Raw genomic sequence first — 27,125 nt, 5'->3', positions numbered from 1 at the left:
CTCTCCTCCACCCTGAAGTAAAGGGGAAGTAACTGCTGAAATTGTGACGGTTGACACAGCCTCTGCATGGTTCCTCCCTTTTCCTGATCTCTCTGGTGAGGCAGCAGCTGCAGACAGACTTTATCTTGTGTGGGTTGTGCAGAAAGCCCTCTGCAGCTCAAAACTTGCACCGAGCTCTTGGAGGCCAGAAGCAGTGTTCAGTGCAGGAGTGGTCGTGGTGCACTTCTGTAAGTGAGGTTGCATCTGAAGTGCCTTTCAGCCCACCAGCCCATCACCGTGCCCTTCTGGTTGTGCTGGAGAGGCTGCAGCAAATGCTTTATCTGCTTAGAGCTGGGTGGTGAAATAAAAGTTAGCATGCTTCTTCCAGGTGGGTTCTTTGTGAATTCCGTTTATTACTGAAAGCAGAACTCTAAACTTTCTCTGGTGTTAGAGGGAATGCTTTTTTTTTCTTTTTTTTTTCCCCCTTGGATAAATAAGAATCTGTGCCACTTCTGCTTGATACTTAAGCAGTGAGCAACACCATTGGTAATGCAAGCTCCTAATGCTGTTACCAGAAGCCCTGCAGGAGTACTTTCTTGCGGAGAGTAGATTTGTTACTAACATGCAGATATTTTAGGAAATGGGGGGAGGGGGGAGAGATGGAGAATCTTTTGCTAGAGAATTTCAACTTTGAAATGTGAGAATAGCATTCTGAAAGTGAACTTGTAAAATTTAACAATCTGTATTAACATGAAATGAAATTGGTTACCAACCCGCTACCTGCCAACTGGCTGAACTGGTAAAAACAAATTTGTTATGCTCTGAAAAAGATTGACCGTTTATAGAGTGATTTGCCTGAACTAGGTCTTGTGTGAAGATAGCAGATGTGTTTGTGACACAGCCTTCCCTCCCTCTTCCTTCCTCCCTCTCCAAAAAACTGCAACCAACCAGCCACACACATTATTCCTGCAGCAGAAGTTAAAGAGCACATGTCCCTTCCTGCGTAAGGAGGTTCTGATAGCATGAACTATTGAAGAACTCAGGGAGGAGAGACTTGGATTTGCTTTCCTAATTGTATCATGACTTCTTAGACAGATAGGAGTAAAAAGTGGTGATGTTACTGCTTTTCTTAAGAAAAGCATGAGGGTTTCCCAGGACTTGGATAGATGCCGATCTAGAATTGGACAAAATGTTCTTACAGGGTGGTCTTAAGGCTATAAATAGTTTGAAGAAAAAAGTGATTCATTTACTACTTGAATCGTAACAATTCTTATATATCCTTGGAGGTTTAAGAAGAAAAAAAAAAGTGGTTCTGGATAATCCTGGGTGTGTATGCAGACTTGCCAGAACTCCTTGAGAGTAGCCTGACTGAGAAGGGCTTACAGCTCATGGCAGATGAAAAACAGCATAAACCAGCAATGTGTGCTTGCAGCCCAGAAGGCCAACAGTATCCTGGGTTCCATCAGAAGGGTGATGACAGTGGGGTGAAGGAGGTAATTAGCCCTCTCTACTCTGCCCTTGTGAGACCTTGGCTGGAATACTGTGTCCAGGTCTGGGGCCCTCAGCACAGATGTGGAGCTTTTGGAGTGGGTCCAGAGAACTGCTATGAAGATGATCAGAGGGCTGGGGCACCTCTTCTGTGAAGACAGGCTGAAGGAGCTGGACTTGTTCAGCCTGGAAAAGAGAAGGCTGCCAGGAGACCTCATTACAGCTTTCCAATATTTAAAGGGAGATTATAAACATAAGGAAATCAACTTTTTACGTAAGTAGATAGTGATAGGACAAGGATAAATGGTTCCAAACTAAAGGAAGGGAGATCAAGATTAATGTCAGGTGGAAGCTTTTCACTGAGAGAGAGAGGTGCTGGAACAGGCTGCCCAGAGAGTTATGGATGCCCCATCCCTGGAGGTGTTCAAGGCCAGGTTGGATGGGGCCCTGGGCAGCCTGGTCTTGGAGTTATCCAGTGGTTTGCAACTCAGCCTGTGGCTGGGGAGTTGGATCTTGATCATCCTTGAAGTCCCTTCCAACCCAACTGATTTTTATTACTTTTGGCTACTTTTATGCCAGTGTTTCATGTGAGAGTGTTTTTCCTAAGCTCTACCAGGCAAGTACTTGTTTTTTGTTTGTTTGTGGGGTTCTTTTGTTCTCCTCAGCTATTCTTTCACCAGATGCATATCTTTGCTTTCCTCCTCTGATCTCTCTGTTGTACTGGGGGAGCCAGCAAATCTGCCAACCAGTGTTTTGTCCTGCAGCAGTCATTGTCAGTTGAGCATCTTAGTTGGTTTTATTGAAGAAGGAGTACTTCAAATTAATACTTAAACTGTGATTTCAGTGAAGCAATTTCATGTTTTCTGGAGCCTAAGATAAGAAAGTGCCAGAGTGAAGCAGACCAGAGAACAAGGTGTCCAGGCAGTTGCGTCAGACTACTGCAGTAATGTCTGCGTAGTTGCAGATTGCCATGCCATGGATTGTCTTTTCACATTACTACAGCAAATACAGTTGTCACTGGTAAGCTTTAGGGACATAATAGCCAGCAACATTTCTCTTTCCAGGTGCTTCTTCTAGGCTGTGATTATAATCTGAGTTTACTGATTCTTCTCCACTCATTGAAGACTCTTGTCAGTTTGCTGCAGGTCTTTTTGTAGGCCTTTGCTTTACTCTTCTCCTAGTACCAAATACTTGGTGCCAAATACTGTGGACTGTACTTTTTTTTATTTTTGTACTTTAACGTAATAAAACTTTATATTATTATAATATTTTGCTGTCATTGCAGCTTCAGCCTCCAAAACAGATGGTTTCTTTTGGGCTTGCTCTCTACCTTGTTGACTTTCAGTCTCTTTTCGGCTCTCATCTGAAAACCATTTCTACCATGTCTATTTCTTGTAATGAATCTCTATTATGAATATATAATATCAGTATATATAAGTATCAGTATATATAATATCAGTATGAATATATAATATCAGTATATATAAGTATCAGTATATATAATATACTATATTATTATTTTTATAATATTATTATTATTATTTTTATAATATAATTATTATTATTAATATACTATATATTATAATATATTATAATATATTATAATATATAATCAGTAATATAATGAATCTCTCTGTTATTTAATTGCGTATTTTACTGCATTGCAGTTTAAATTATGCAGCTATTTTTCATGATGCCTTTCAGACAGCTTCCAGTGGCATGGGTTTGAATAGCAGCTCATCACATAAAACTGCAGCTACTGAAGGCATTTGTATACATTTCTCTTTCAGATTATCCTTAATGGCCCAGAGTTGGGATTAAGGCCTTGACTGTGGTTTGTAACCACCTGGGAATGAGGGGATGAATAGGGGACAGAGAAACAGAAGGCAGCTCGGAAGATGCTGTGTGCACGGAGACTAACGTGTTTCTGTCTACTAGTAAACCTTTTGGGAGGCCTCTTGAATATTTACTGCCAAGCCTTTCATTGATAAGAAATCTTTCTTGTTTAGAAAGCTGATCCTCTTGTTAACGTGAGACCGAAGGGTGGAAAAGGGTTGGTAAAACGTTTGTTTATGGGGCTTTGAATCTCTTAACAGTGAGGGGAAGGTGGTCATATCAGGAGAAATGGTGTTCTCTTAATGTACGCCAGTGGATATGTACTGGCATAGCAGAGTTGGACCTAATCCTGAAGAGTTTTTATAAAAACGATTACAGCCTCCAGGGTTCCCCTGTGAGTCCTTGTGGCGGGTGGCTTGGACGATGCTTCAACCAAGGTCCAGGGAGCACCAGACTAACAAATAGACAGATGATGGATTAATGCGCTTATGTTGGCAAGACCCTTGGAGACCTGGCTGGAAACTGTTTGGCTTTTGATTTGCTGGCTGACTTACAGGACTTCTGAATCTCTGGGAGGAGCTATTGTTTCTGTGACGCAAGCTCCTGGCCTTAGCTGTATTAGATAAAATGTGTCCGCTTTAGAAGTGCTTGGCTCTGAGAGGGCTCTCTTCAAATACCGTGGGTGTGTTTCCTTCTGCAGCATACAGTATGTTCTCTCAGCACTGAAATGATCTGGTTGCTGCAGTAATGCTAAGACTTGTTGGGAGTGATGCAAGTACATGCTGTCTTAAATGGCAGCGGATTCCTTGTATCTAATTTCTGAGATGCCTTTAACTTTGTGTGCTGGAAAAATTTGTTCTTGCCATGGAAGTAATTGAAGCTACAAAGTAATTCTTACTTTGTAAGAAGCCTTGTATTGCTTGAATGGTGGGCTGTGTCATTTCTAGATGTGTATTTCATTCCTCTTTGGCAATTTGTCCTTTAAACTGATGGAGAAGAATAAAGATCAATGGAAAGATTTCTAGCACACGTTTTCTCTTTGGAAACCTGTGCATGAACAAGAACTGTAAAATGAGCTACTGTCTATGCATATTGACTATTCAGTGTCTGAGGAAAGTATTTGTTGTAATTGTGAGAAGGTTGAAAACTGGGGATGGTGGCCAAGCACACGTGTATGTGGTATCTAAGGGTTGGTCAAAGTAAACTGTCGCTGCTGCTTAGAGAGAAGTTGCTGGTTTTGGTGCTGAATATGGAAGTAGGGGGGAGTGATTCGAGCATGTTGTAGAAAAGGCTTTAAGAGTTGATGAAGAATAATCAATGTTGAGTACTAAATATCAAATATAGGAATGATCTGAAGGACTGTTGAAAAGTGAGTTGAGGGTCATGAGCAGCTCTGCAAGTTTCTGGGAGGAGTAAAAGCAGAGAGGAATCGGGATGTGAATGTAATCCCACTGCTGTGTGCCCATGTTCAGTCACTCCGTCTTGTGAGTATGGTAGTACAACAGCAAAAGGAACTACTGTTACTAATTGCTTGCTATCAACCTCGGACAGCTTGAGGGGTAGCTTTACATTTTCTTCCCCAGATTGCAGTAAGGGGTTACTGCAGCACTGGTGGGAGTGGGGGAGTATGAGCTGAAGTAGGTACTTAGTGGCTGTATGATATCCTGCTAGGCCTGGGGGAAACGAGTGCAGGGAAGGCTGTGAGTCATGCTTGTCAGTCTCATAAAGCAGGAGGCTTTTTAAAATTGGCCTTGGAGAGGAAGAGGTGTTTAATGGAGCAGTTATGAAGGAGTAATGCAAATACAGAACATAAATAATGAGCAAAAGATACTCAGTTCTTTGCCTCCTCAGAAAATGAATAAATGCCAACCAACCACTGCAGAAGTTGAGTAAAATGCATAATCGTTGAGTGTAATGAGTACAAAACTCCGGCCATCTGCTCTGATAAGAAAATTCTCCTTTTCTGATTAGGAAAACAAATTTTTCTAGCTGTTGAACAGAAGAGTGTTTTTCAATTTCCTCCCAAAAAGTGACAAATTTAGAAACTGAAAGTCAGCTTTTCTTATAACACCTGGTTGGGAACAGAGGTAGTACAAAGATTAGCTTTGCTGTAGATGCTAACTTAGCTTTGCCTTGGATGTATCATCAGTGTTTTGGCCTGTTTACTTACAAGTCTTTCCTCTTCCATCCTCTTATACATGCAGGATTTCATTTGCTTGTAAATAGTGAAACTCTTCGGTAAAATTGAAAGCACGTCCATAGGGTGTAACTTTTTGCTATTAATACGGCCACTGCTTTTTTTTTTTTTTTTTTTTTTTACATTAACAAGTTTCAAACAGGATCATGGAATTGGGATATCCTAAGTTGGAAAGGACCCACAAGAGTCAGCACATCAGACTTTGATAGACTGTCCTATCCTGTAGCATTGCTGGACTCAACAAGCACCTCTAATCCATGTGTGAGGAACAGGTCTGAGTTTATACTCAGGATTGCTCTTATCTGCCTTTTCTCCAGGCATCTTGTAAATGTTTTCCTTCAGACACTGTGCCAGCACAATTCCCCCTCCCATACATACATACATACGTGTGTGTGTGTGTGTGTGTGTGTGTATAACCCCTTAATTTGTTATTTTATGTATGTATATGTTTCCTATTAAAAAACTTGCTTTTTGTCTTCTGTTGGTTTCTCTAAGTTTTGCATGTTGCTGTGTTTGGGGATGGCTGTATTTGTTTTTGCTGCTTACTGGCCTATTCATGTCTTTCTTTGCAAGGAAGAAGTGGTGTGTTACTTACTGTCCATTCCTCTCTCTCACTTTGCTCTTCTCCATTTTCCTGAACCATCTGTTGTGTTTTGTTTTTTTGATGAGCTGAATTCCTACTTGCTGCAATTGAAACAGCTCAGTGCTGAAATGAACTGAAGTATGTAAGGTTTCTGAATGCTGTTGCTAACCTTAGGCTTGAATTTTAATTTTATGAGAAGTAATTATTTAAAGAGGGGCTGGATGTAATATGCTTCTTTATCTGACAAGTACTGTCAGATAAAGAGTATACAGTTAGGCCCAGGCTGCACAAAAGCCTAAGTAATATTAGTAATTCTTTGTTGTTTTTCTCTGCTTACATGCAAGTTCTTGTTTGAAAATAAAACAAAATTTAAAAAATTCGTTCTGATTGCAATTTGTTACTTTATTAGCATGAGATCACTGTTGAGCTTGTAGTAAATTGGGGAATAGTTGTTAGTGATTAGGGTCTTTTTTTTTTTTTCCTGAATCTCCAAAATGTATTGAATCTCTTGGTTTTAGGCCTGCTTCTAAATATCTCTTCAAGAAAAGAGAAGCAATGTCTTGGGAAGTGAAGGCAGATGTTGGAATATGTGAAGACATCTGTAGGCCACAAAACAAAGTGAATCCTGATCATGGGTAGAGATACAAATGTTATTTTCTATTTTTTTTCAGACTGAAGAAGACTTAAATGGGCATGGAATACTACAAAGTATTCAAAGAGAATTTCACCCTGTAATGGTCATTGCTTTCTTTTTTAAAAATACTGTGATGGTTGGGAACTGGTTTAACAGCAGCTGCCCATGTTTTACTTAAGGAGGCTGTGTTAACAGTGACTCTTCAGCGTACCAGTTCTCCCTGAATTAAAGGAACTTTTGCAGTCACTATTTGAAGGTCTGACTACTCCTTAGCTCTGTGTTTCAGTGTATTGAGGTTCTTCCTGGGGCTGATGAGGGCAGAGCGTAGCTGAGAGCCTGCTTGCTTTTGCTGCTTGCTCTTCTGCAGATGCCAGTATTTGGTTTGTAGCTCTCTCTCGAACAGCACCTGGGACTGCCCTGTTGTATGGGTTCAGATTGTTGTTGACATAATTGAATTTGGAATATCTATAGTTTCCTCTGGGTTTCTGGCTTGCTGGTGAGCCTGTCCTTGTTAGATGAGCTAAAACTTGTAGGTGGATGCTGGCACTTAAGCAAAGTGAACAGCCATTTTAATTTCAAGCCCTATTACAACCAGAGAACAAAAGATCGATATTTGAGAGACAGTCTATAAGGAAACAAATATTGTCTGTTGCCTAGCAAACTGGAATAATCATTCGCTCCCATAGTCTTGGGTAACTTCCTTAGCTCTAAAGAGGAAAGATCTCTTTGGAAGCACCATGGGCTTTTCTTCCAGGCCTCTGGTGGCATTAGGTGGTTGGAGCTGTGGTTCATGGATGTCTCTGTCAGAGCTCTGCTTGGTTAGCTCCAAAGGGATTAGTGTGTGCAATGATGTGATGTCATAAGGCAAGTCATAGGCATTGCAAGGAAGTTGGGAGCCTACTCTTGGAGCATCTGTAAGCACTGATGCTGTGTAGTGCTTTACAGGAATGGAAGAAGTGGTTTCTGCCCTGGAGCTTGTGTGGTCTGTATCATGTAAAACAAGAAGATAAAACCCAGTAGACCAAATTTGTTAAGTTTGCTGCATATGCAATCTCGAAGCCTTATTGAGTGCTCAAGGGTTGTGTGAAAATGACACGTGGGCACACTTACTTCTGTCGCTTTGGTTCACTGTTGCATGCTGGTTTTGTTGTATACACAGACGCTAACAACTGAAACATTACAATATGCTTTGCCAACACGTATGTTTACTCTGACATCCCTATTGGATTTGGCAGGAGAACTGAAAACTAAGCTTTAAACACTATAGAGAATTTTCTTTTTCCTTTTTAAAAATAAGAGTAGTTTAGTCCACAGCTGACATGAACAGTATTTCTCCATTGGGCAGAGAATGCTGCTAACAGAGCAGCTGGCACATATCTTCCCAGGCTCCATCTGTCAGAGTCAGCATGGCTTTGTAAATCGCTCTCCCATTGGATAGTTTAGTTTCATGCTATAATGTTCACAGCCTGGATTAAAAAGGAATTTCTAAGTTGATTTTTTTAAAGTTATTTACTGTAAAATGGTGGATTTTTTTTTAAGTTTGATTTCTTTTTGTAAGCTATTTCTGCCCTTGTTTACAGAGCTATTGAAGTCTGTGGCAGAGTATTGTGAATGTCACATCTTGTGGACTTGTCTTTTTTTAAAAGTAAAATCACAGATGACAGTAAGGCAGTTATTGGAAGCTTAATCTCAAAGACCCCATTCTGTGCCTAGTATGCAGGTCAGAATGGACTGGAACCTGATAACATGTCTGTGTGCCTGAGAGAAGTAAATAGGTTTTTTTTAAATATTGGTGTAGGTATTGCAATCATCACGTTTTTGTTATCAAGACTCAAAAGTTTGGACTGCTGTGGTGAATACGTGTGTATGTGTACCCCTCACACTCTTCTTTGGAAAGAACATCTCTCCTTAATGAAAAAATCGTTCTCTCTGTCTTCCACGAAATGATAATGATTTGAAAAATTGAGTCTCTTCTTTTTATAGTTAATCAAGTGAATGAAGAGCAACTTTCAACTGAAAGAAGATCTGCAAGGAATAAGGCAGATTGGCTAAATTGGGTTCAGTCCATAGAAATGCTAATTTGCTATCAAGACTATTCAGGACAGGTCAGGGGGATATTATTGATGGAAGTGAAGGATTTGTTTCTAGCTGATTGTCCAGCATACACAGGATTTGGGGGAAGGGCCTGTCTGAAGCAGAGCTTGAGCTATAGACAACGATTGGTAAGCAGTTCTGTGTGTTTGTCACACTACAGTAATTTGGTATCTGTCTTTTTCTGTAGCTGACTAATCAGTGATTTTTGACAAGATAGTATTTCTAAAAAGAACAGACTGAAATCCTGCTTGTGCATTTGTAGCTGGTGGGTAATCATCTCATTCAAGGCTGGTGCCTTGAATGAATGCCAGCTTTGTTGTGCAAGGTGTTTACCTGAGGAGGAGAGATTCAAGTTCTACCAGTTCCTCTGCTTTGGGATAGCTGAGTTACTGCATCTTATCCTGGAGAAACTTAGTCTAAATACTATATAATACCACTGGGTTTTTTTTTTTGTTTGTTTCTGTTGGTGCTGGAGGTAAGTTGAGAGGATTTGAATTGTAGTTGTTACTCTGACTGTCTTTATGGAGGGTTTCTTCCTCAGTAATTAGGAATAAGTATTTCGTACTGTGTGGACTTGAAAGCATTTCATCATCCTGGTTTTAATTTTGGGGTTACTGTAGTGTGAGGAATCTTAGGTTTAAGAACAGTTCTGAATGGTTAAGCATGCTTCTGTGCCTTCTTCGTGCTCCTGAAGCAGCCAGTTATTTCAGTGGCTGAGAGCTCCCATACTCCTGCTTGACGCTGCTCCATGCTGTGCAGGGGGAGGTGTGCTGCACAGTCTTTCTTCCTTGCTTTCACTGCCAGTGAAGGAATGACTGCCAGTCCCCTGGAGAGGCCTTGGATGGGACGTGGACATGGTCAGTGGCTGCAGTGAGTTGCAATTAATAGCTCACAGGCATTGGGTTCTAAAATCCTGAGTTTTCAATACCTCGCAGGAATTCAGAAATGGTAGTAAGGTACAACAAAATCACAAGTTATGACGAGTGACATTAGTAAAGTGCTTGAATATTTTTCTACTGCCCAGATTGTATTAACAGTTTCAATGTAAACTAGTACTGCTGTTTGCATTGTGGGTTGTTAATGGAGATTCACCTGTGCTCTGGAACATGTGTGGTTTTGCCTTTAGTTCCCCCTTGGTGTGGAGATCACCAGACTGTGCTTGTACTGAGTTGTTTTCAGACTTTGCTCGTACTGAGCAGTAACCTGCTCCCTGTCCTCACGTAAATGGGTTCGTTTTAAATTTCCCACAATTGTTTACTGATGATAGCAATGATATGAAGAGCAAAGTAGGTGGTTCCAGTTAGGGGAATACTGGAAATGGCTGCTTTGGGGATGATTCTATTGAAGACAGACAGCAGATGAAGTGTGCTGGTGACCCTCTGAAGTCTTAACTGTGGTGCTCTGGGATGTCTTGTGCCTCTATGTTGAGCAAAGCTTAAATTTCTGAACCAAGTCTCCTGATGACTTGCTTCATTTTCTGATGAAGAACAGTCTAACTTTTAGGCAGGCAAACACTGGGCCTAGTTGTACTAGGATCTGTGGATGCTGAGGAATAGTGTGTTGTCCCCTTGAAGTAATCTCAGTCTACTGTACTGGAGAGAGAATTCCTTCAGTGAGATTGCTGCATGGCATGAGTATGGTAAGCCTGTTCTAGGAGGCACTTGACACACCCAGTTCCTACTGTGTTCTTTCTCTGGACAGTGTATGTCAGAAGTGCAAGCAACTCTCATTTGTAAATCTTAAGGCCTTAGTCTCTGCTGCTGTTCTGGAATGATGTATATCCTTTAAGGCTGTACCTGTGATGAGAGAAATCCTGGATGCTCCTTAGTGAGTACCTGCTAGTAATAACCACAGTGAATTCAGATATCCTTGGATGGCTTCCAAGTAAGTAGTCGGTTACTGAAAGTTCTTTGGAGTATCTAAAATTGTGGCATCTGCAGCTGTGACTTACCTATTAGACTTTCTTTTGCTGATATAGTTAGCTGTTAGTAACAACCTGGAAAGTCCACCACAATGCAGCCTGTTAGAATGGTTTGTAAACAACCACCCAGGGCTATGGGTAAGAGGGAACCTGTATTTGTGGACCACCCCCTTGTATCAGTAGTAGCACCTCAGTTATTTACAGTGACCTCTGGATTAATGGTCCATAATAGCCAATTTAAATTAGGCTTCTGGCTCAGAGTAGATAAACATTATCTAGTGCATGTGGCATATTGAAACCTTTGAGACACATTACTGCAGCTTGAATGCAGAATATTTGCTCTAAGCTGAACATATGTTGCAAATGGTGTAGAAATGTGCAGGCCTTTTGCCAATAGCAGTCAGAAGTTTGGGGGGAAAAAAAAGCCCTTAAGACTGTCATTCAGCTTTGGGTTACTAAAGGCTTTATCAAATCGGTGAAGTGGCAACATCAAGCTCATAGATGCTTCTGAAAGATCTGTGTAATGTTACAAGCTCTTGTTTTAGATAGGTTTATAAATAATTTTGTCTTCTGGGTGGGTGGGGGGGCACTTTCCAGAGATATTTGGAGAGGTTAAGTACTGATAACAAGGAGTCTCCAAGTCAGTGCCCGGGTGCGGTGGTTTTACCACTCTGTAAGCATGTTTCTAAAATTCTGCAAAAATGGCATGCTGTAGGTTATAACTAACTTAAGCTAAAAGATTTGGCTGATTGTTTTTAATAAAAGTTCATTCTAGGCTTTGTCAAGATCAAAAATCAGAGCAAAAGTGGTAAGACCTTTGTGAAAGGAATCAGAATTTTGAAACCAATTGTAGGATCTTATAGCACTAGGAGGAAGTCTGCACTCTGCAAACTTGAAACGTAGATAAATGACAACATGAACAAAAGAGAATGTAAATGGGTATATTGATGATCACTGAATGGTGCAGTTTTATTCTGCGAGCGCTGGTATGTGATAGAGACTGCTAAATCCTTGTGGCAACTGATCATAGTAACTCTAATTTTCTCTTTAATCTGTTGATGAAAGGTAGGAGATGCTTCTTAAATGAAGACAGCCAAGGTGCAGAACTGAGCAATTATTCCATGCTTGGTTTGAAGCAGAGGTAAATGTACTGCAGCACTGAATTCATTAAAGGCATCCTGAGCAATAACAGCGAAGGCATATAAAAGTGACTGCAGATTTGTTCCTCTTGTTTGGTTGCAAAGCGTGATTGGGCCCTTGAACAGAATGCCAGCATCTGAAAGGTGTCAGGTGCTGAATAATTAACAGCTCTGTTTAGCTTAGTGATTATTGGGCAGCTTTAGGGCAGTGCTCTATTAGTAGTTTATTATGGGTGATTTTTTTAATAGTTGAGGTTGCACAAAGTCCGGCCATTCAAGATGAAAAATGTGGAACAACATATGCCACGTGCTCAGGAGGCAAACTAATTCATTCCTAGCAGGCTTGTTGCAGTGTGTGATCCAGTGAGCTGCTTTCTGACCTTTGTCAAACAGAGCCTGGTCGTTGCTTTCTTACAGGGAATTTCAAGCACAGAAAGTAGGATGGAAGTGGGGAAAAGAGAAGGCAGGCTGGAGAAAAGGTAATAAGAGTATGGACCAGCATGCAAATGCCTGCCTTCTGAAGATGCTTTGCAGTGTGAGCTGATGTGATTTTGGAGGAAGCTGGTACATGTAGCTGCATGCTGTATCAACTAGAAAATGGTGGGAATTAGCTGAGTGAGAAAGCAGGGAGGGCAGATGGCTTGTCCGCTGCACAGACACTGTTCTGCGGATGTGCTTATGTGCGGGTGGTGTTTTGGAGGGGGTGTGGGAAATTGGCAACGCTGCAACTGGTTGCTGAGTGTTGGACAGATTCCTCATTGTTTGGCCTTTGAGTGGTGCTGAACTGAGAAAGCAGTAGGTAAGATTTTGCTCTTCTATTATGGCAATTGCCTGGGTGTAAAGTCAGTTTTGATCACAATAACGTAGTTGTTTTTTAGGAAGCGTTGCTATACAAGTTTGGACTTGAGAAATATATGTGGTACATGGTGTGAATGCCATGCTATTTTATCATCTCTGTCCCCTTGGGTTTTAGGAAAAGCAATTTCAAATGGCAGTTTTGCCATTCTGACAGGACTGTTAAGGATAAGGTGGAAATACAGGTTGCTTTTTAAGAGGAAAACTTAAAAAGCTGTGATTGTTTTGATTTAAATAATATTCAGTTTGCTACTAAATGACACTCGAACTTCCTTTCACGCTGAGAACTACGGGGGAAGTAACAGTATCTTTAAAGTTATTAATACAAACCATAAAGTAATTCTGAACTGTTGGAAAAACAAATGAGTTGATAGCATATTGTCATCTCCAAATTTGAGTAGTTAACTGATGTTGTACTAAAGTATCTAAAGGCATGTGAACATGTTTCATGATCTGTACTATTTCTAGTTTTTGCTTAGAAATGAAAATAGCAGTTCAATAATGCTGGAAATTCCTGCTTCCTCCTGCTGCTGCTCTTGGCTTTTCCCGCTCCACTCTTCATTTCCTGTGCTGTGAAGCTTCTAGCTTGTATCTTGTGGATACCAGCAGTTCTAATTAAACAGTGCTGAATACTATGGGTCAAACTAGTTCTAATTTAAGCTGTTATTTAAATTACTGAGCTAAGTTGTCTGAATTATCTATAAAGTTTGAAATATTTCTAATCTAGTAGGACATGAAATACATTATGTATCACAACTGCTCATCTAATCCTGCTGCCAAATTGCTCATTTGGGCAAATAACCAGAATTTTAGGTGTTTAGGCAATTGAGGACAAGGCATTTGCTCAATAAAACAGGAAATTTGTTGTTGTTGTTGAAGCTTTCTCATTTGACAACAGTAACAGTGCTGTAGCTTTGTAATCAGTTGGTGTTCAGTTAAATCTTTAGTAAAATACCTAGAGCAAAGATTTCATATCCATTCAAACATAGATCTAAAGGTGGAATTATGCTGACTGGCTGTGTCTAGTTCAGTAGAAACTCTACTTCAGCTGTCTCTGAGGCTGCAAGCTGCACTTCCACTGTGCTGAAGGTGGTAGAAGTTCAATTTGGAACACCTTGTTTTCTGTGGGTGCCAACTCAACGCTGCAGGTTGTGATTTTTTTATTTTTTTTTTTTTGGTCACTGCTAGTAATGATTTGAAGCTTCAAATGCCTCTTCGGAGAATCAGTGTGCTTTGGGAAGCTTGCCTCTTGAACTATAGTAGTTAACAGATCCTTCACTGTGAAGGCTTATTTCCAATGAAGTACTTGCTAAAATTTTCCAACATCTAGAAACATCAGTATTCTTTTAAGGTGAAAAGTAGCTTTGTTTGTATTAAGAAATATTAACACTTTTTTCTCTTTTTTGCAGTAGCATGTTCTTAGTCCATGCAGTAGCTGTTTTACCCATTGGCAGCACATTGCATTAAACTGCTTCCTGTTGTTGAAAGTGTCTGTGAATCTATTTGAAGGATGGCATTGGCTAGAAGTGTTCTATTACATGTCAGAACACTGCTGGGAACACTGATAATGGATCGAAACAAATCTCCTGGTTTGTGGGAGTGGGGTAGGAATTCATCCTTGTTTTAAAAAAGAAATATATCTCTTTAGGAGATAGCATGGCATAGCTTGTGTTTCAGTATTTGTTGTGCAGTGAGTTTATGATATATACGATCAGTTTACCTTCCAGTTTTCTCCTTAAAGCAAGAGAGACAAGAAGGTTTCCTTATTAGTTCCCTTCATACTTAAGGGGCAGATTTAATACTGGTGGATGTTAACCTAAGACACTGAAGAAGCATGAGGTGAGATTCAGGAACAAATGGTAACTGTAACTGGACTGACTGTGGTACAAAGAAATGAAATGCAGGGTGGGTTCTCTGCTCTTCTGTCAACATGTGAAGTGGCTTAGCTGCTGCTGGAACTGATGACTGTGGGGCTGATGAGGTGAAAGAAGACAAGGAATGTATGAAATGTGCACCTTTTGTGGATAAAGGTGAGGGTTGGAATGGGATCAGAGAGGGGTAGAAAAGAACATAAGGCTGGGTGCTGCTGTGGGACACCTCAGGGGAAGGCAGGAGGAGAAGGAGGCTTAGGTGAGCCTTGTTCCATGTGAGTGGGATCGCAGCAAGGATCTGCTCCTGGAGGTGAGTGGTACCTGAGCAAACAGGGCCAGCAGCAAGCTGGCAGCTGCCAAGGAAGGCTTATTAAGCTTTCACAAGAGGAGAGGTAATGTCACAATTGCTGCTCTGCTTCCCCTCTCTCCACTCCTGGGCCGCAGCCTGCACAGCAGGAGGGTTGGCTTTGCAGGCAGCGTGTGTGGTGGGGGACACTGAACTGTGGGAAAATATTTTTCTATATTTAAGTTGTTTGGGCTGTGTGATCTCATAAGAGATGGTGAAAACTGTTTCAATGTTCCTGGGGAATTAGAGGCTTTTCTGGAAATCAAGGATGTGCAGGCAGGCTTTAGAAACCCATTGCTGATAAATCATGTGTTTTTTTTTCTGCTGAATGAATTGCTTCTTGGCATGTAATATTATGGTTAAATAGTTCTCAAATTCTTTATTTCTACTTTTTTATTGAGAATTTTTGAATGTTGATGCAGACTGAGTACTTTGACTGCATAGTCAGATTTTCTTGATTACAGATTCTTCTAAATATAGGTTGTGTTTTTTGTTCCTGTTCTTTCCCCCATCTCGTACCCTTTTCCCAGCCTTAAGCAAACATCTTGTTCTTTTGCTTTACAGGCTCCAGATAAAAGGAAAGCATTAGAAGAGACCAAAGCCTACACAACTCAGTCTCTAGCCAGTGTTGCTTATCAGATCAATGCTCTGGCCAACAATGTACTACAGCTGCTGGACATCCAGGCATCCCAGCTGCGGAGGATGGAGTCCTCCATCAACCATATCTCCCAGGTAATCTTTCTTAATAGAGGTGTTATTTTCCCTCTTGTATTATTGAGAGATGGGTAGTTTATGTTGACTTATTTGAATTCTGTGATTAATGTGATTGAAAATGGTAAGACTTTCTTCTTCTAATATTTATGAAAGCTGCTTTCTAATGATGATTGTGATAGAGATAAAACAGATTCCTTACCAAGAAGTACTGGGACTATATTTGATTTAAAGCAGGAGTTAATTAAGTTCCCAGAATCAGAAGCTGCAGTTGAGAGTGTTAGAGAGGATTTTATTTTCAAAGAAATCCAAATGTTTCATAACTGGAACTCAAAGGATCCAACTCAAAATGTTCTTTAGTGAATTTAAGACCTTTGTCGGTCAGCCAATACTGTGTTAGTAGTACATGTTAGACCAAATTTCTTAAATTTGAAGAAAAGTGCTCCTCGTGGACTTTGCTGTCTCCCTGTAGAGCCCTGATAACCTCTGTTTATTGCTCTTACACGGTAATCATGGTTTCCAAAAACTTTAAATGGCAGCTCAGCAGTTCCCTGAAAGCTGTCAGCCGGGGGGAGATTCCAGTGCATTCTTTTTTCTGGTAACAAACCTTTCTGAAATACTTGTTGACTCAGTCTGTTAAGACCTATGCAAAGTTAAAAGCTCTACTAAATATTTAGCAAGTAGTTGTAACTGAAACAGTTTAGGAGGAAGTACAATTGGTGTAAATGAATTTCTTGCTCTGTCAAATATTGGGATGTCTTGTGGTGCTAGGATTAAGGCTACATATGAAGATGTGACTGCATAAAGGACTGAATCAACAAGCCTCACAAGCACTGCATGTTCTGTTACATTGAGCACATCTTTTCCTGTGTGTTTTAGAGCTGGAGTGAATGAAGCAATTATTGTTCAATTTTCATTGGTTCACTGATATGACTAATAGTGAAAAAGCCAAAATGTTCGATACTAGCACAAAAGCTGTTAACCCTCTGTACTATTTGCTGCTTGAACTGAAGGCACTGTGCTGAAAGCTGTTGAGTCACCTGATACATGAACTGTTTGCTAAAGACTGTGAACAATCAGTGCTTTGTAGAGCTTTGAGGCAGTGTTTAGCAAGGTCACTCATAGTTTCTGCTGCTGGTTGGTCTTTCCTGAAATGAATTCTTGCTTATAAATGAACTTCGGGTACTAATTTGTGGAGCTAAACTAGATATGGATAATGTATGCGTATTGGCTCAGCTGTTTGCTTTCAAGTGTTTTTTTTTTTTTTTTTTTTTTTTTTTTTTAAGATATGCAGTTGAAACATTTGATCAATCTGCTGTGCAGTTGTTTGAATGACTGGTTCTAAATTCTCTGAAGTTTCCAGAATGTCGTCTTTTCCCCTTGCTTGTATCAATCAGGAATATTTCCATGCCTCTGAAGCATGGGAGGATGAATGTATTTTCAAAACAGAATTCTTTTCCATGGAAGAAGTATTGCCTAGAAACACAGATCTGAGGCACTGCCAGTCAGCTACTCAATTCTGGGTCTTGCAATACAGAGCAGATACCTATGGGATAAGGTACAATTTGCTAAAAAATATTTCTGGTAATGAGAACTGTGGAAGAAAATCCTGTGGTTCTTTTTATTTGCAGTCAGTTTGTGTTTCCCTGCCACCTCTGTTGCTCAGTTCTGATGTGCATTTTCAGTTCTCTGTGCATGTTTTCCAGAATGAGTCTAGTCTAAATGACTGGACAAGCTAACCTTGACTAGTAGGCACTTGACATTTCTCATAGCTACATACCTTCTTCAGTGGAAAAAATACTCAGGAAAAGTTAAATGGAGTGGTGTGTTCTGTTCTTGCTACTGAAACTTAATTGTACAGATGGAAAAATGACTTGTTTTCATTGGAAAAAATGAATTCAACTTCATTTTATTTTTTACTGAGAACAAACAAGCTTCACATGAAAAAATCATTCAGGGATGAAGGAACACTGCAGTGAGCAGTTCCAGGAAAGGCTTCTGCTCTGGCTGCTGCATACAAGCTAGACCAGCTGCATCTTTATCTTCTGCAGTTACAGTTGTCTTTCCGCTGTAACCTGTGGGTCTGAGGTGGCCTGCACAGAACTACTTACTATGTCCACAATACAGAGCTTTGCACAAACAGCTCAGCTGTTAAATCCTTAGTATTGACTTTCAGCTTTTCCAGACTGTTCAGATATGGCAGAGCAGAGACTTGATTACTGCTGTGGAGAAATTGGCAAACCCTTCTGGTATATGAGAGCCTACTCATCCCGTTAGGCAGGATTTTAGGGAAAAGATAGCAAGTCTATATTTTAGACCATCTTGAGCTTCAAGGCTTTACTGAGGGCATTAAGGTGTGTGTGTGTGTATATATACATATATATACATATCTATATATATCTATATATCTCTCCAGGCCTCTGTACTACAAGTTTTCTGCTGCAGCCACAGTTACATCACATATTTCTGTCAGTTCCTGTTTGAGGTTTTAGTTTGGCTGTTCTGAAGACAAAAACATACTCAGAAGATTTCAGGAGTTGCTCAGCTGGTTGTGATGTAGGATGTGAAGGCAGATCCATGCTGTGATGTGCGCTCAACATTCCCTGTGGGACAATGGTAAAATGGCAGTGGAGGAAAGACCTGGAGCCCCCTGTCACTTTCCTACCCACAGATGCTAGATTGTAACAGAGCAGGGCTTTGTTTGGGTATAGCTTATTGCTTTCAGAAGGAGTTACAAAAAAGCAATTTTCCTTAGTCTGAACAGCAATAGCTTAGTGTTTGCTTTCTTTTAGTGTCTGAAATGTGAGGTATTTGGAATAGGTGCTATTTTCTTTCATAGAGAAGATGAATGAAAGCATAGACTGGACAGTGATGGAGTTAAACAGTGGCTGAGGGTCAGCCTGAAGTGGAAGATGGCAGGAAGGACCTTGGGCATCAAGGTGGGACAAGAATGAGGACCTTAGCATTTGGCATATGCTGTTTCTTAGGTGTTGGGCAATTCAGGTGTTGAATAAACCAATAATTTTTCATGTTGCTGGATGACAAGTTAAACAGGACATCGTGCACTTGTGCTCTGAATGCAGTTTGTGCTTTGTTATGGTTACTTTTTGTGTATTAAATGAGTTTAAGCAGTAGACTAGAAACTTATGTTTGTTTGTTTCATTCTTGCATGGATCCCTGAATCCGTGAGTTAATACTTTGATAAATAAATCCTGTTGTATCTTTCTTTTTGCTCTGAAAATTAATGTCTTTTAGCAGAGGAGTTGAAAATTCAGCTCTTCCTAGCTTAAACATTTGACAAGGAAAGCCTGCCTCTCTAGAAATTTGGGCCTATGTTTTTTGCTCTTTTGACTTGCATTGTCTTGGTGGTTCCCCTTCTTCCTCTCGGAAATGAGAGCTAACTTAGGGAAATGTGCTTTAAGATACATTTTTGCTCGTTCATTTCCATGAATGAAGATGAGACAGTTGTCAGAGGAGGAAGGTTGACAAGGGACATTCTTGTTTACAGTGCCAAAACTGGAAAATGTAACTGATCAGCACTTGCATTTATGTCTGAGCAGCTGCAGTACTGGATGTAGAAACTGCTCCTTTTTTAAGAGATGATGTTTTGTACCAGGAGGCACTTGCACCCCTTAAAATGTTAAATTCTCTTCTGCATCTGAAGCTGTTCTCTAATGCAAAATAAGAGCTGTTACAGAAAAATGTTCTCAAAGTGTACATTTCAATAGGAAAATATACATGCATCTTTTGTCACTGCTAAAAGTTAGAAGCTTTTGCAACTAAGACAATCACTTAACTAGTTTAGGAGAATCTTGCTGTCACTCCCTCATGTCTAATACAAGCATTGTGTGCAAGCAGAAAGCCAAATGCCTTTTGTACAGTATGGCTCTCTGGCTGAAGGCAATGGCAATCCTTCCGTACACAGCTATTACCTTTTCTCGCATTTCTGAACTTTACAGATGGAGATATCTGTCCTCATCTGCAAAGTAGCGGGACGTTTTCCATTGAGCAGGTAACCAGTGAAAGACCAATGTGGATGAGGCTTCAGAGAAAATCTGCTGGAGATCTTCTGAGGTGTGAAGGGGTGAGCTTCTAAGCAGCAGCGAGTTGGGAGCAGGCTGGCTTGTCTTTGATTCCAGGAAAAAAAGAATATGATAGGTCTTAGCTGCTCAGCAGGTCTTCACTGTTTGAAGAGAGTGATACAGTGCTACATGTGATGGGGATTCTTATTTAGTTTATGAGAAGAAGCTTTTCCTGAGTCTGTGTGTGCCGCTCTTGGGTTAATGTGGTACCTCATGCAAGGGTTGTGGCATACAGTCACAGCACAGTTCATATTTGAAAGCCACAAAGTAGAAAGAGGGTAGAAAATGCAGTGAATCATCTGCTGATGAATGTTGTGCCTGGGAACAAGCAGTTATGTAAATACTCTGGTATTCCTATGGGAGATACTCACCAGATCCTCTTGGTGACAACTGTGGTTCCAAGGAGCAACTTTTACCATGTAACGACCTCTTTAAAAGGAAATGGGTTGCTTAATGTTCTGGTTTTGCTCTCTAACATGACGAGCATATGGGCAGAATAATGATTGGACTGTTATGTGGGAAGAAAATTAGTCAGATCTAGAACGTGGCTGGATGCTGCTAACAAGCAGGGTCAATATTGCATTGTTCAGAATAGTCTCTGGAGACCACTTGGAACATAAATTATGTCCTCGGCAAATCTGGGATAATTCTTAAGTTAGCAAAGTTGGTTTGCATGCTGAATGATGGCACTTCAGTGCAGAGAAACCATGAGAACTGAGTCAGCAAAAATATCAGGAAAGCCAGTGAAGTGCAGGGCCTGCACCTGAGGATCCATTGGTTTGTACAGGCTTGGAGGGCTGAGTGAGTCCTGGAAAGGAGCAGCTGTTCCAAGGGATGCTATGCTGGGAGAGGGAAATGGCAGCATGGGGCTGACTTGGAAAGAGTACAGCTGAAGGGCAGGGGCTGTCATCAGCTCTGCAATGAGACGGCTTCACCTGGAATGCTGTGTTCAGACTTGTCATTCTTGCCTTGTTGAAGAGAGCCGTAGGGAAACTGGAGAGAGTGCCAACAGTGAACTACTGAGATGGTCAGAGGCATGAAGCTACAAAGGGAGGCTGAGGACATTGTTCAGTCTGACAAAGAGGAAGCTAAACAGTGACACAGTGGTGTAGCCATCAGCTACTTGAGTCTGGCTCTGTCACATCTGTAGTTAGCCTCTCTTCAAGTGGCAGTGCAGAAAGAAGCAGGTTCTGACATGGAGCTTTTCATTATGGAAGGTGGTGCACCACAAGTTATTCAGAGGTGCAACTCCTTCCAGCGTTCCACTGCATTAGCTGGGTTGACCCTAAAATCTGACTTGTCTTTGCAAGGTACATCAAAAGCTATAGGACCTAAATAGTGATGGACAAGGGTGAAGATAGCTCAGGGAAAAAACACCACTCCATGTTTGCAAATCTTGTTAGCTCTGGTTCCATACAAACTTTCCCTGCCACACATCCAAAAGTGCATGAGGAGACCAAAGTGTTTTTGCAGGAACCAGAACAGCATCTAATGTATACATTAGTAAGATAATTTCTTATCTCTCATTCTCTTGAACTGACTTTGCTTGTCAACAGACAAATATTCCAAATATGGTGAAGAATCTTGTACCTTTTGTTTAAATTAACCTTGCCTTGGGTGGCATTTCCTCTCCTAATAAAGTGCTGACTATCTCTGTGGCCTTTGCTTCACATCCTGTTCTTCCTGTACTCTGTAATATAAGCCAAGGCTCCCAGAAGCTGCTGCAGCTCAGTTGTGCTGTGCTTGCTCTGCTTATCTGTCTGCTTATGAAAATTGTTAAATACAATGTGTAAGGGTTGCCCTGATAGCTGTTCTGTTGAGGAATTCTCCATGACCACTAATGAATACACACAGAATATGTAACTCAACCGATGAGGTTCTCTTTGTTTTTTAAATAAAATAACTATAATGGGATTTTAAAAATTATTTGCTGTTATGAAAGAGCAACCCTAACTGTCAGCCCTTCTGTGCTGACCGCCACCTCAGTGACTCCCATAGGGCAGCTGCTTTGATGAAGAAGGAATTGAGTCAGAAACTTTTGTTTCCTCTCATTCTTTATTCCCATCTGGTTTTTTTTGAATGCTGAGTGTCAATGTGTTGCTGAGGAATAGGAGAGCTTGCTAACTGTAATGGCTGGTCACTGCAGTGGAATATCCTTCCTAGTCATTCCCATTCCACACTCTGGTAGAAGCATATTCTAAAAGGCCAATTTCCATTATCTTGTAGACTGCCAAAACTTCTTTTCTGCTGGATGGACATTTAGCTGTGAGCTTTAGATACCTCATTAAATACTGAATTAAGAGGTCTGATGCAGCTTCGTATTTTCTGAAATCAAAGCAAAAATCCAGTGGCTGCAGACTTGACCCTGGAAGGCTTTTTCTGATGGTTTTGTTCAACAAACAAGTCAAAGATGTTTGTGCAATCATTTTTTAATGAAAGCCTCTTATATCTGGAAGATATATCACATAAATGAAATATGTCACTAACCTGCTGTAAGGTCACTTATTAGACTTCGAGAATCTCTTTCTTCTTCAGATGTGTCTGATTAGATAGCTGACCAAAATTAATTTTCCATTGCAAGTCTCTGTAAACAGACAGTCTTAATGTGAATAACTTTTTCTTCCCCATTGAATTAGGACTTATCTCTGTCAGTACTTTAGTGGCATAAGTGCAAAGAAAATGGAAGGGATGCAGTGCTGGATGCAAGAACATTGTGTAACACAGCAGCAGGTAACCAGCTGCCAAAGCATTAATGGTCACCATATCTGTGCTGTCCAATGCAGCTATCTGGAAAGTTCTTTTTGTTTTTGTAGCTGGGTAGCATTATAGTTGAGCTGACTATATTTAGGGAAAGAGAGAAAAAGAAGGTATGAAGGCTGTATTGCAGAACTGGCATCTTGATCATGTTGTGTTACTGAAACTACTCTTCCTGATGAGGCATGGGGTTTGTGGTTGGGCTTACACAGCTCAGGCAGGAATTGCTGAGTGCTTTCTGCTGGCTGGTTTTATTTGGGGCGTATGTAACTGCTTAGTTCATATTGATCTGCAAAAAGAGAGCTAGGTAGTGTTTTACATGAGTATTTTATAAGCTGGTAGTAACACTCTGACACCCTTTATAGTGCTTCTGGTTTGACTTTGTTGTTTCATAGCAGCCTCTAGGGAGCCGTTCCTGTATCAGTTGTGCATGTCTAGTAAACCTTTGCAGTTCAGTTCATGGGAGGTGTGTGAATGATGAATTAGCTGCTGTTTTAATGCTGGGACAGTTATATTGTAATGTCATAACTTTGAAAAAAAGATGTAAGAAGCGTGGGATTCTGTCAAACTGTTCACCTTAACAAACACTTGTCATGTGGCTGCTGTGCCCAAGTGTGTGTGTCCCTTTCCCAGCACCACTGCGACAGAATAAGCTTGTGCATGGCTGAGCCATGCTGAGTGCAAAGTGTTTCTTTCATGTGGAGGAAAAGAAGTGTGTGAGAAGCTGTATGTATGCATATGTTTTATAGTAAAACAGCTACATGTATATAGATTTCCATGAATGTTGTTTTCAGAACTACGTATTCCACTAGAGAGCCTGGATTCTTAACTGATCTGTTGCCAGTGCCATGACAGAAAGGGGAATGAGCAGGGGGAATAAATTCTGGGTTGGTTTGGCTAAATTTTGTGCTATAGATAATATAATAGGATTTTGTTGTGGGTGTTTTTTGTTGTTTGGTTTTTTGGTGTTTTTTTTTTTTTTTTTTTTTTTTTTTTTGAGAAAAGTAGTAATATGTTTTGTACTAATACAGTTTAAGTGACAACTAGTGGATGTAGTGATTTGCCTTTTCAGCCATTTCCACTTGGAATGCTGGCTGTGTATGTAGAACCATAACCACCATAAAAGTATTCCTGCATCTTTGTCAGTCTTGAAAAATAAATTGCTAAATCTGTCATTTTCCCTTCTAATCTTTGTTTCTGGTTCCAGCAAACCATTACATTAAGAACAATGACTAGTTATATTGCATGGGCAGTGAAATGTATATAGTACAGAACCATGGGATCACAGAACTTTATATTTTGTTTCCTCTTTGAGAAACAACAGCAACAAAAAAAGAAGAATGGCATTTTCCTGAATAAACCCTTTTATGAAAGTATAGTGGTTCTGTAGCTTTACCTGTTTGTGCCTAAAAGCATTTGTTTCTTCCCCTTGCATGTTGTCTTGGGATGGTTTTTACTTACAGGTATGTGCAGGGCAGCCCAGTGGAGGAGTCTGAATACAGCTTGTGATTTCTCCAACTCTCTTCTCTGTTCTTGCTTGTCATGGGAAATAATGTTTTGTCAACCAATTGTAGATTTGACCTTCTTATGCTATCTGAAATTTCTGTATGTGGCACAAACAGGAGTAAGAAGGGTGTGAGTAAAAGCTGTGATATCTCTGCACAATGTGAAAACAGGGTAGGGACCTTACCGGGATCCTTAGAGGCATCTTGATGGAAATTGCAAAACATGCCAGTGCTTCACAAAAGGTCAAGTGAGCCATCTTTTGAAAATATAAGTACAATGAAGTGTTGATTAGTGACTGAAGGAAAATTCTCCGTGTCTTAGTTGTTTTGTGGTTTTTTTTCCTTCAAGTTGAACAAGGTTCAAAACTAGGCTGGATAAGAATATAGGATAAGCCTTCAAGCCATAAATCAACCTTTATCTGACTGGGTAGAGGATAAACGTCATCTTTGGGAAGCTGATCCTTCATTGTCCATTTATAGGATTTCCTTGCATGTGTTGTTAAGATAAGGGGCAAAATGCAGCAGTGGCTGGATGTATTGCAGGACTAAATGAGATGAGTTGTTCTGTAGGCAAAACTTGTCTCCTAAACTAGGCTAAAAAAGGTGTTGCTGAAGTTTTTGAGCAATGTTTGTGTTTTTGCTAAGAGCTGATGGGTAGTGTATACTAAATCGATAACACAGCACCTTGTGGATGAGCAAATTGTTAATTCCTCTTCATTTAAAGAATTGCTATCTAAACTTCTATGTTGAATGAAAAGAAAAAACTAAGAACTACTGAAGTTGTGCTGTTGGCTTGCATGTGTATCTTGGCAGGTAAATCATGGCATTTGAGGGCAGATGCCTGATAGCAATGTTGCATTACTCCAGTGCTACAACTCAGGGCACTGTTGACTGACTGTGCTGATGAGTGAGTCACTGAAGCAGTTGAGGACAATCTCTCTTTGGGAGGTGCAGCCTGTAAGTCATACGAAGATGACAAATTTCTAGATGTAATTACAGGCCATTAAGGTAAAGTCCAGTCAAACAGCCTGAAACAAATTAGGCTTTTTCAACTACATAATCTTAGCCGTACCACTATGTTTGGATTTCATTTCTTCCTATATCCTATGTTGCATGTTGAGACAACAGTGTCACTCATAGCTTTATCAGCCTTTAAGCTTATGGGAGAAAAACCATCCTTTGTTTTTCTATTATTTATTTGTCTGGATGAGGAGCTATGAGATATGGTTTAGTAGCTTGTGGTAGCAGTGATAATGGGTGGATAGTTGGATTAGATGATCTTGTAGGTCCTTTGTAACCCTGTGATTCTATTTTTCTCTCCACACACCGAGGATGCTCTACTCACTTTTGTATCAGTATCTTAGTCTCCTTCTAAATTGATGTAATTCACTGTATCTGTTTCTGCAGTATGTGAATGACATCCATCCATGTGACCTGTAAACATGTCCATCAGTGCTTTGCTTTAATGGTAAGAAGACAGCTGAGCACAGACATACTTATCCTTCATTTATTAGTTTTGAAACATCCCCACAGTAATAGGTTTAGAGCTACTCAGGCATCTGGATAAAAAGGTGGTAGAATCTTCTGGTTCATGGTCTTTTTGTTAATGTTTTTTCCTTTCCCCAGTACAACCTGTGGCACACTAACAAATAACAAGTCTTCAGGAAATGGAAATTGGTTCCTGGAAGCTCTCTCTGAGAAAAATTCAACTTCAATCACCTGGCATTTTCCTGCTTTAAGTATTCCTCTTACTGTGTAGCAAGCCTCATGGCTGGCAGAGAAGATATCAAGCTTCAATCCCATTTCACTTGTTTCTTGCTTTTAGACATCCAGACTTGGAAGCAAGAGGAGATTGATGAGACCAGAGCTCCAAGTTATTTCATCTTCTTTTCAAAGAACTGATGTTATCTCTCAACATCTTAATGGAAGTGTATTCCTCTGGGCTGCATTAAAAGTGTAGCTCTTCAGCCAATGTAGGAGTCCTTTGGAGATGCCCTCTAGCGCTGTCTGAATTATTTGGAATAAATGTACCTAACATTTATTCTTTTTGCAAAGTACATGAAAAACATCTCACACGAATAACAGCCTTTAAAAAATGTTTTTGTGAAGTAAAATTGAGAGAATGATGCTGTCTGCTGTTAGGTAGTGACTGGTCACCTATTTCTGTATTAGTCAAAAGCATTATCTAATTAGTAGAATAAAAAATGTGGTGTGAATTTTCCCAAATGCACGTTTAGGAAGCAGAGGTTCTGCAAATAATTACTTAAGAAAACGTCCTATATGAACTGTCTACAGATTTGAATAAAGGTTTAAGTTCTCTTTCTGTGTACTGTTCCCCTCTTACCCATTTGCCTGTTTTTCTTCATCATCACAGTTTTTAAAAACAAGTGCATAGGTGTTGTTTAAAGTATCTATATCCTTCTGGGAATAAACACAGGCTGCAATGCTGGGTAGATATACATAACTTAAATCCAAAGAGTACATTGACCTCAAGAAAATCAGGATTTACTGAAACAATGCGGAGGAGACAGGCTACAGAAGTTTGCACAGCTGTCTTTCTGTGATCTATTAAATTACATCCTGATGTATTCCCTTATCTCGCAGGCAAGCATTTCACTCTCAGCACTGCATCCCTCCCAGTTCAGGTAAGTGTAGCAGCATGGTGTCCCCAGCTGCTTTGTTGGATAGTTGCAGAAGTTGAGTAGCTCTTGTGTGTGTGCTGAGCCATATGCTATTGCCCAGGTCAAAGGCCAGTTATGCATGAGTGCTCAGTGCTGGGAGGCTTTCTTTTGAAATGTTGGTGTGGCTTGTAACCTACCACAGCAATGGGAATACCTTTACAGAGCACCAGCATTCCTTCCTCAGCTGGCTTTTAACAGTCCCCTGGTCAGCATCTGTATAGTGTTTTGCCTAAGGTGTCACTGAAGATATGTCCCATCTGATTTTTTTTCCCCTACTATTTTATTCTGCAAGGCAGGGTTTTGTTGTCTCTGTCCCTTTCTCTCACCTCAGCATGGGGTCAGTTATCCTCAAGACAAGGTTATGAAAACTACACACTGCCTTTCTTCTGCAGACTGTGTTCAATTTGTCACTTCCAAAGGTATTTTTCTTCTTCTTGAGTGTCTGCAGT

General features: G+C 40.4%; 1 protein-coding gene across 13 annotated transcripts in view; it reads left to right on the top strand.

Annotated features, from left to right (window-relative positions):
• ABI1 (abl interactor 1) overlaps positions 1 to 27,125 on the top strand; it is a 76,745-nt gene that overhangs the window by 7,410 nt on the left and 42,210 nt on the right. For all 13 annotated transcript variants that reach the window (XM_042888282.1, XM_042888281.1, XM_042888280.1 and 10 more), the window contains exon 2: positions 15,508 to 15,675. In XM_042888282.1, coding sequence (XP_042744216.1) covers positions 15,508 to 15,675 — 168 coding nt within the window. The remainder of the gene's footprint in view (positions 1 to 15,507; positions 15,676 to 27,125) is intronic.

The sequence above is a fragment of the Lagopus leucura genome, unplaced genomic scaffold (genome assembly GCF_019238085.1).
Source record: "Lagopus leucura isolate 7727_CA_CO unplaced genomic scaffold, USGS_WTPT01 Super-Scaffold_100157, whole genome shotgun sequence".
Lineage (NCBI taxonomy): Eukaryota > Metazoa > Chordata > Aves > Galliformes > Phasianidae > Lagopus > Lagopus leucura.
The sequence above is the reverse complement of the archived record's forward strand: the minus strand, read 5'-3'. Positions and strand labels throughout refer to the sequence as shown.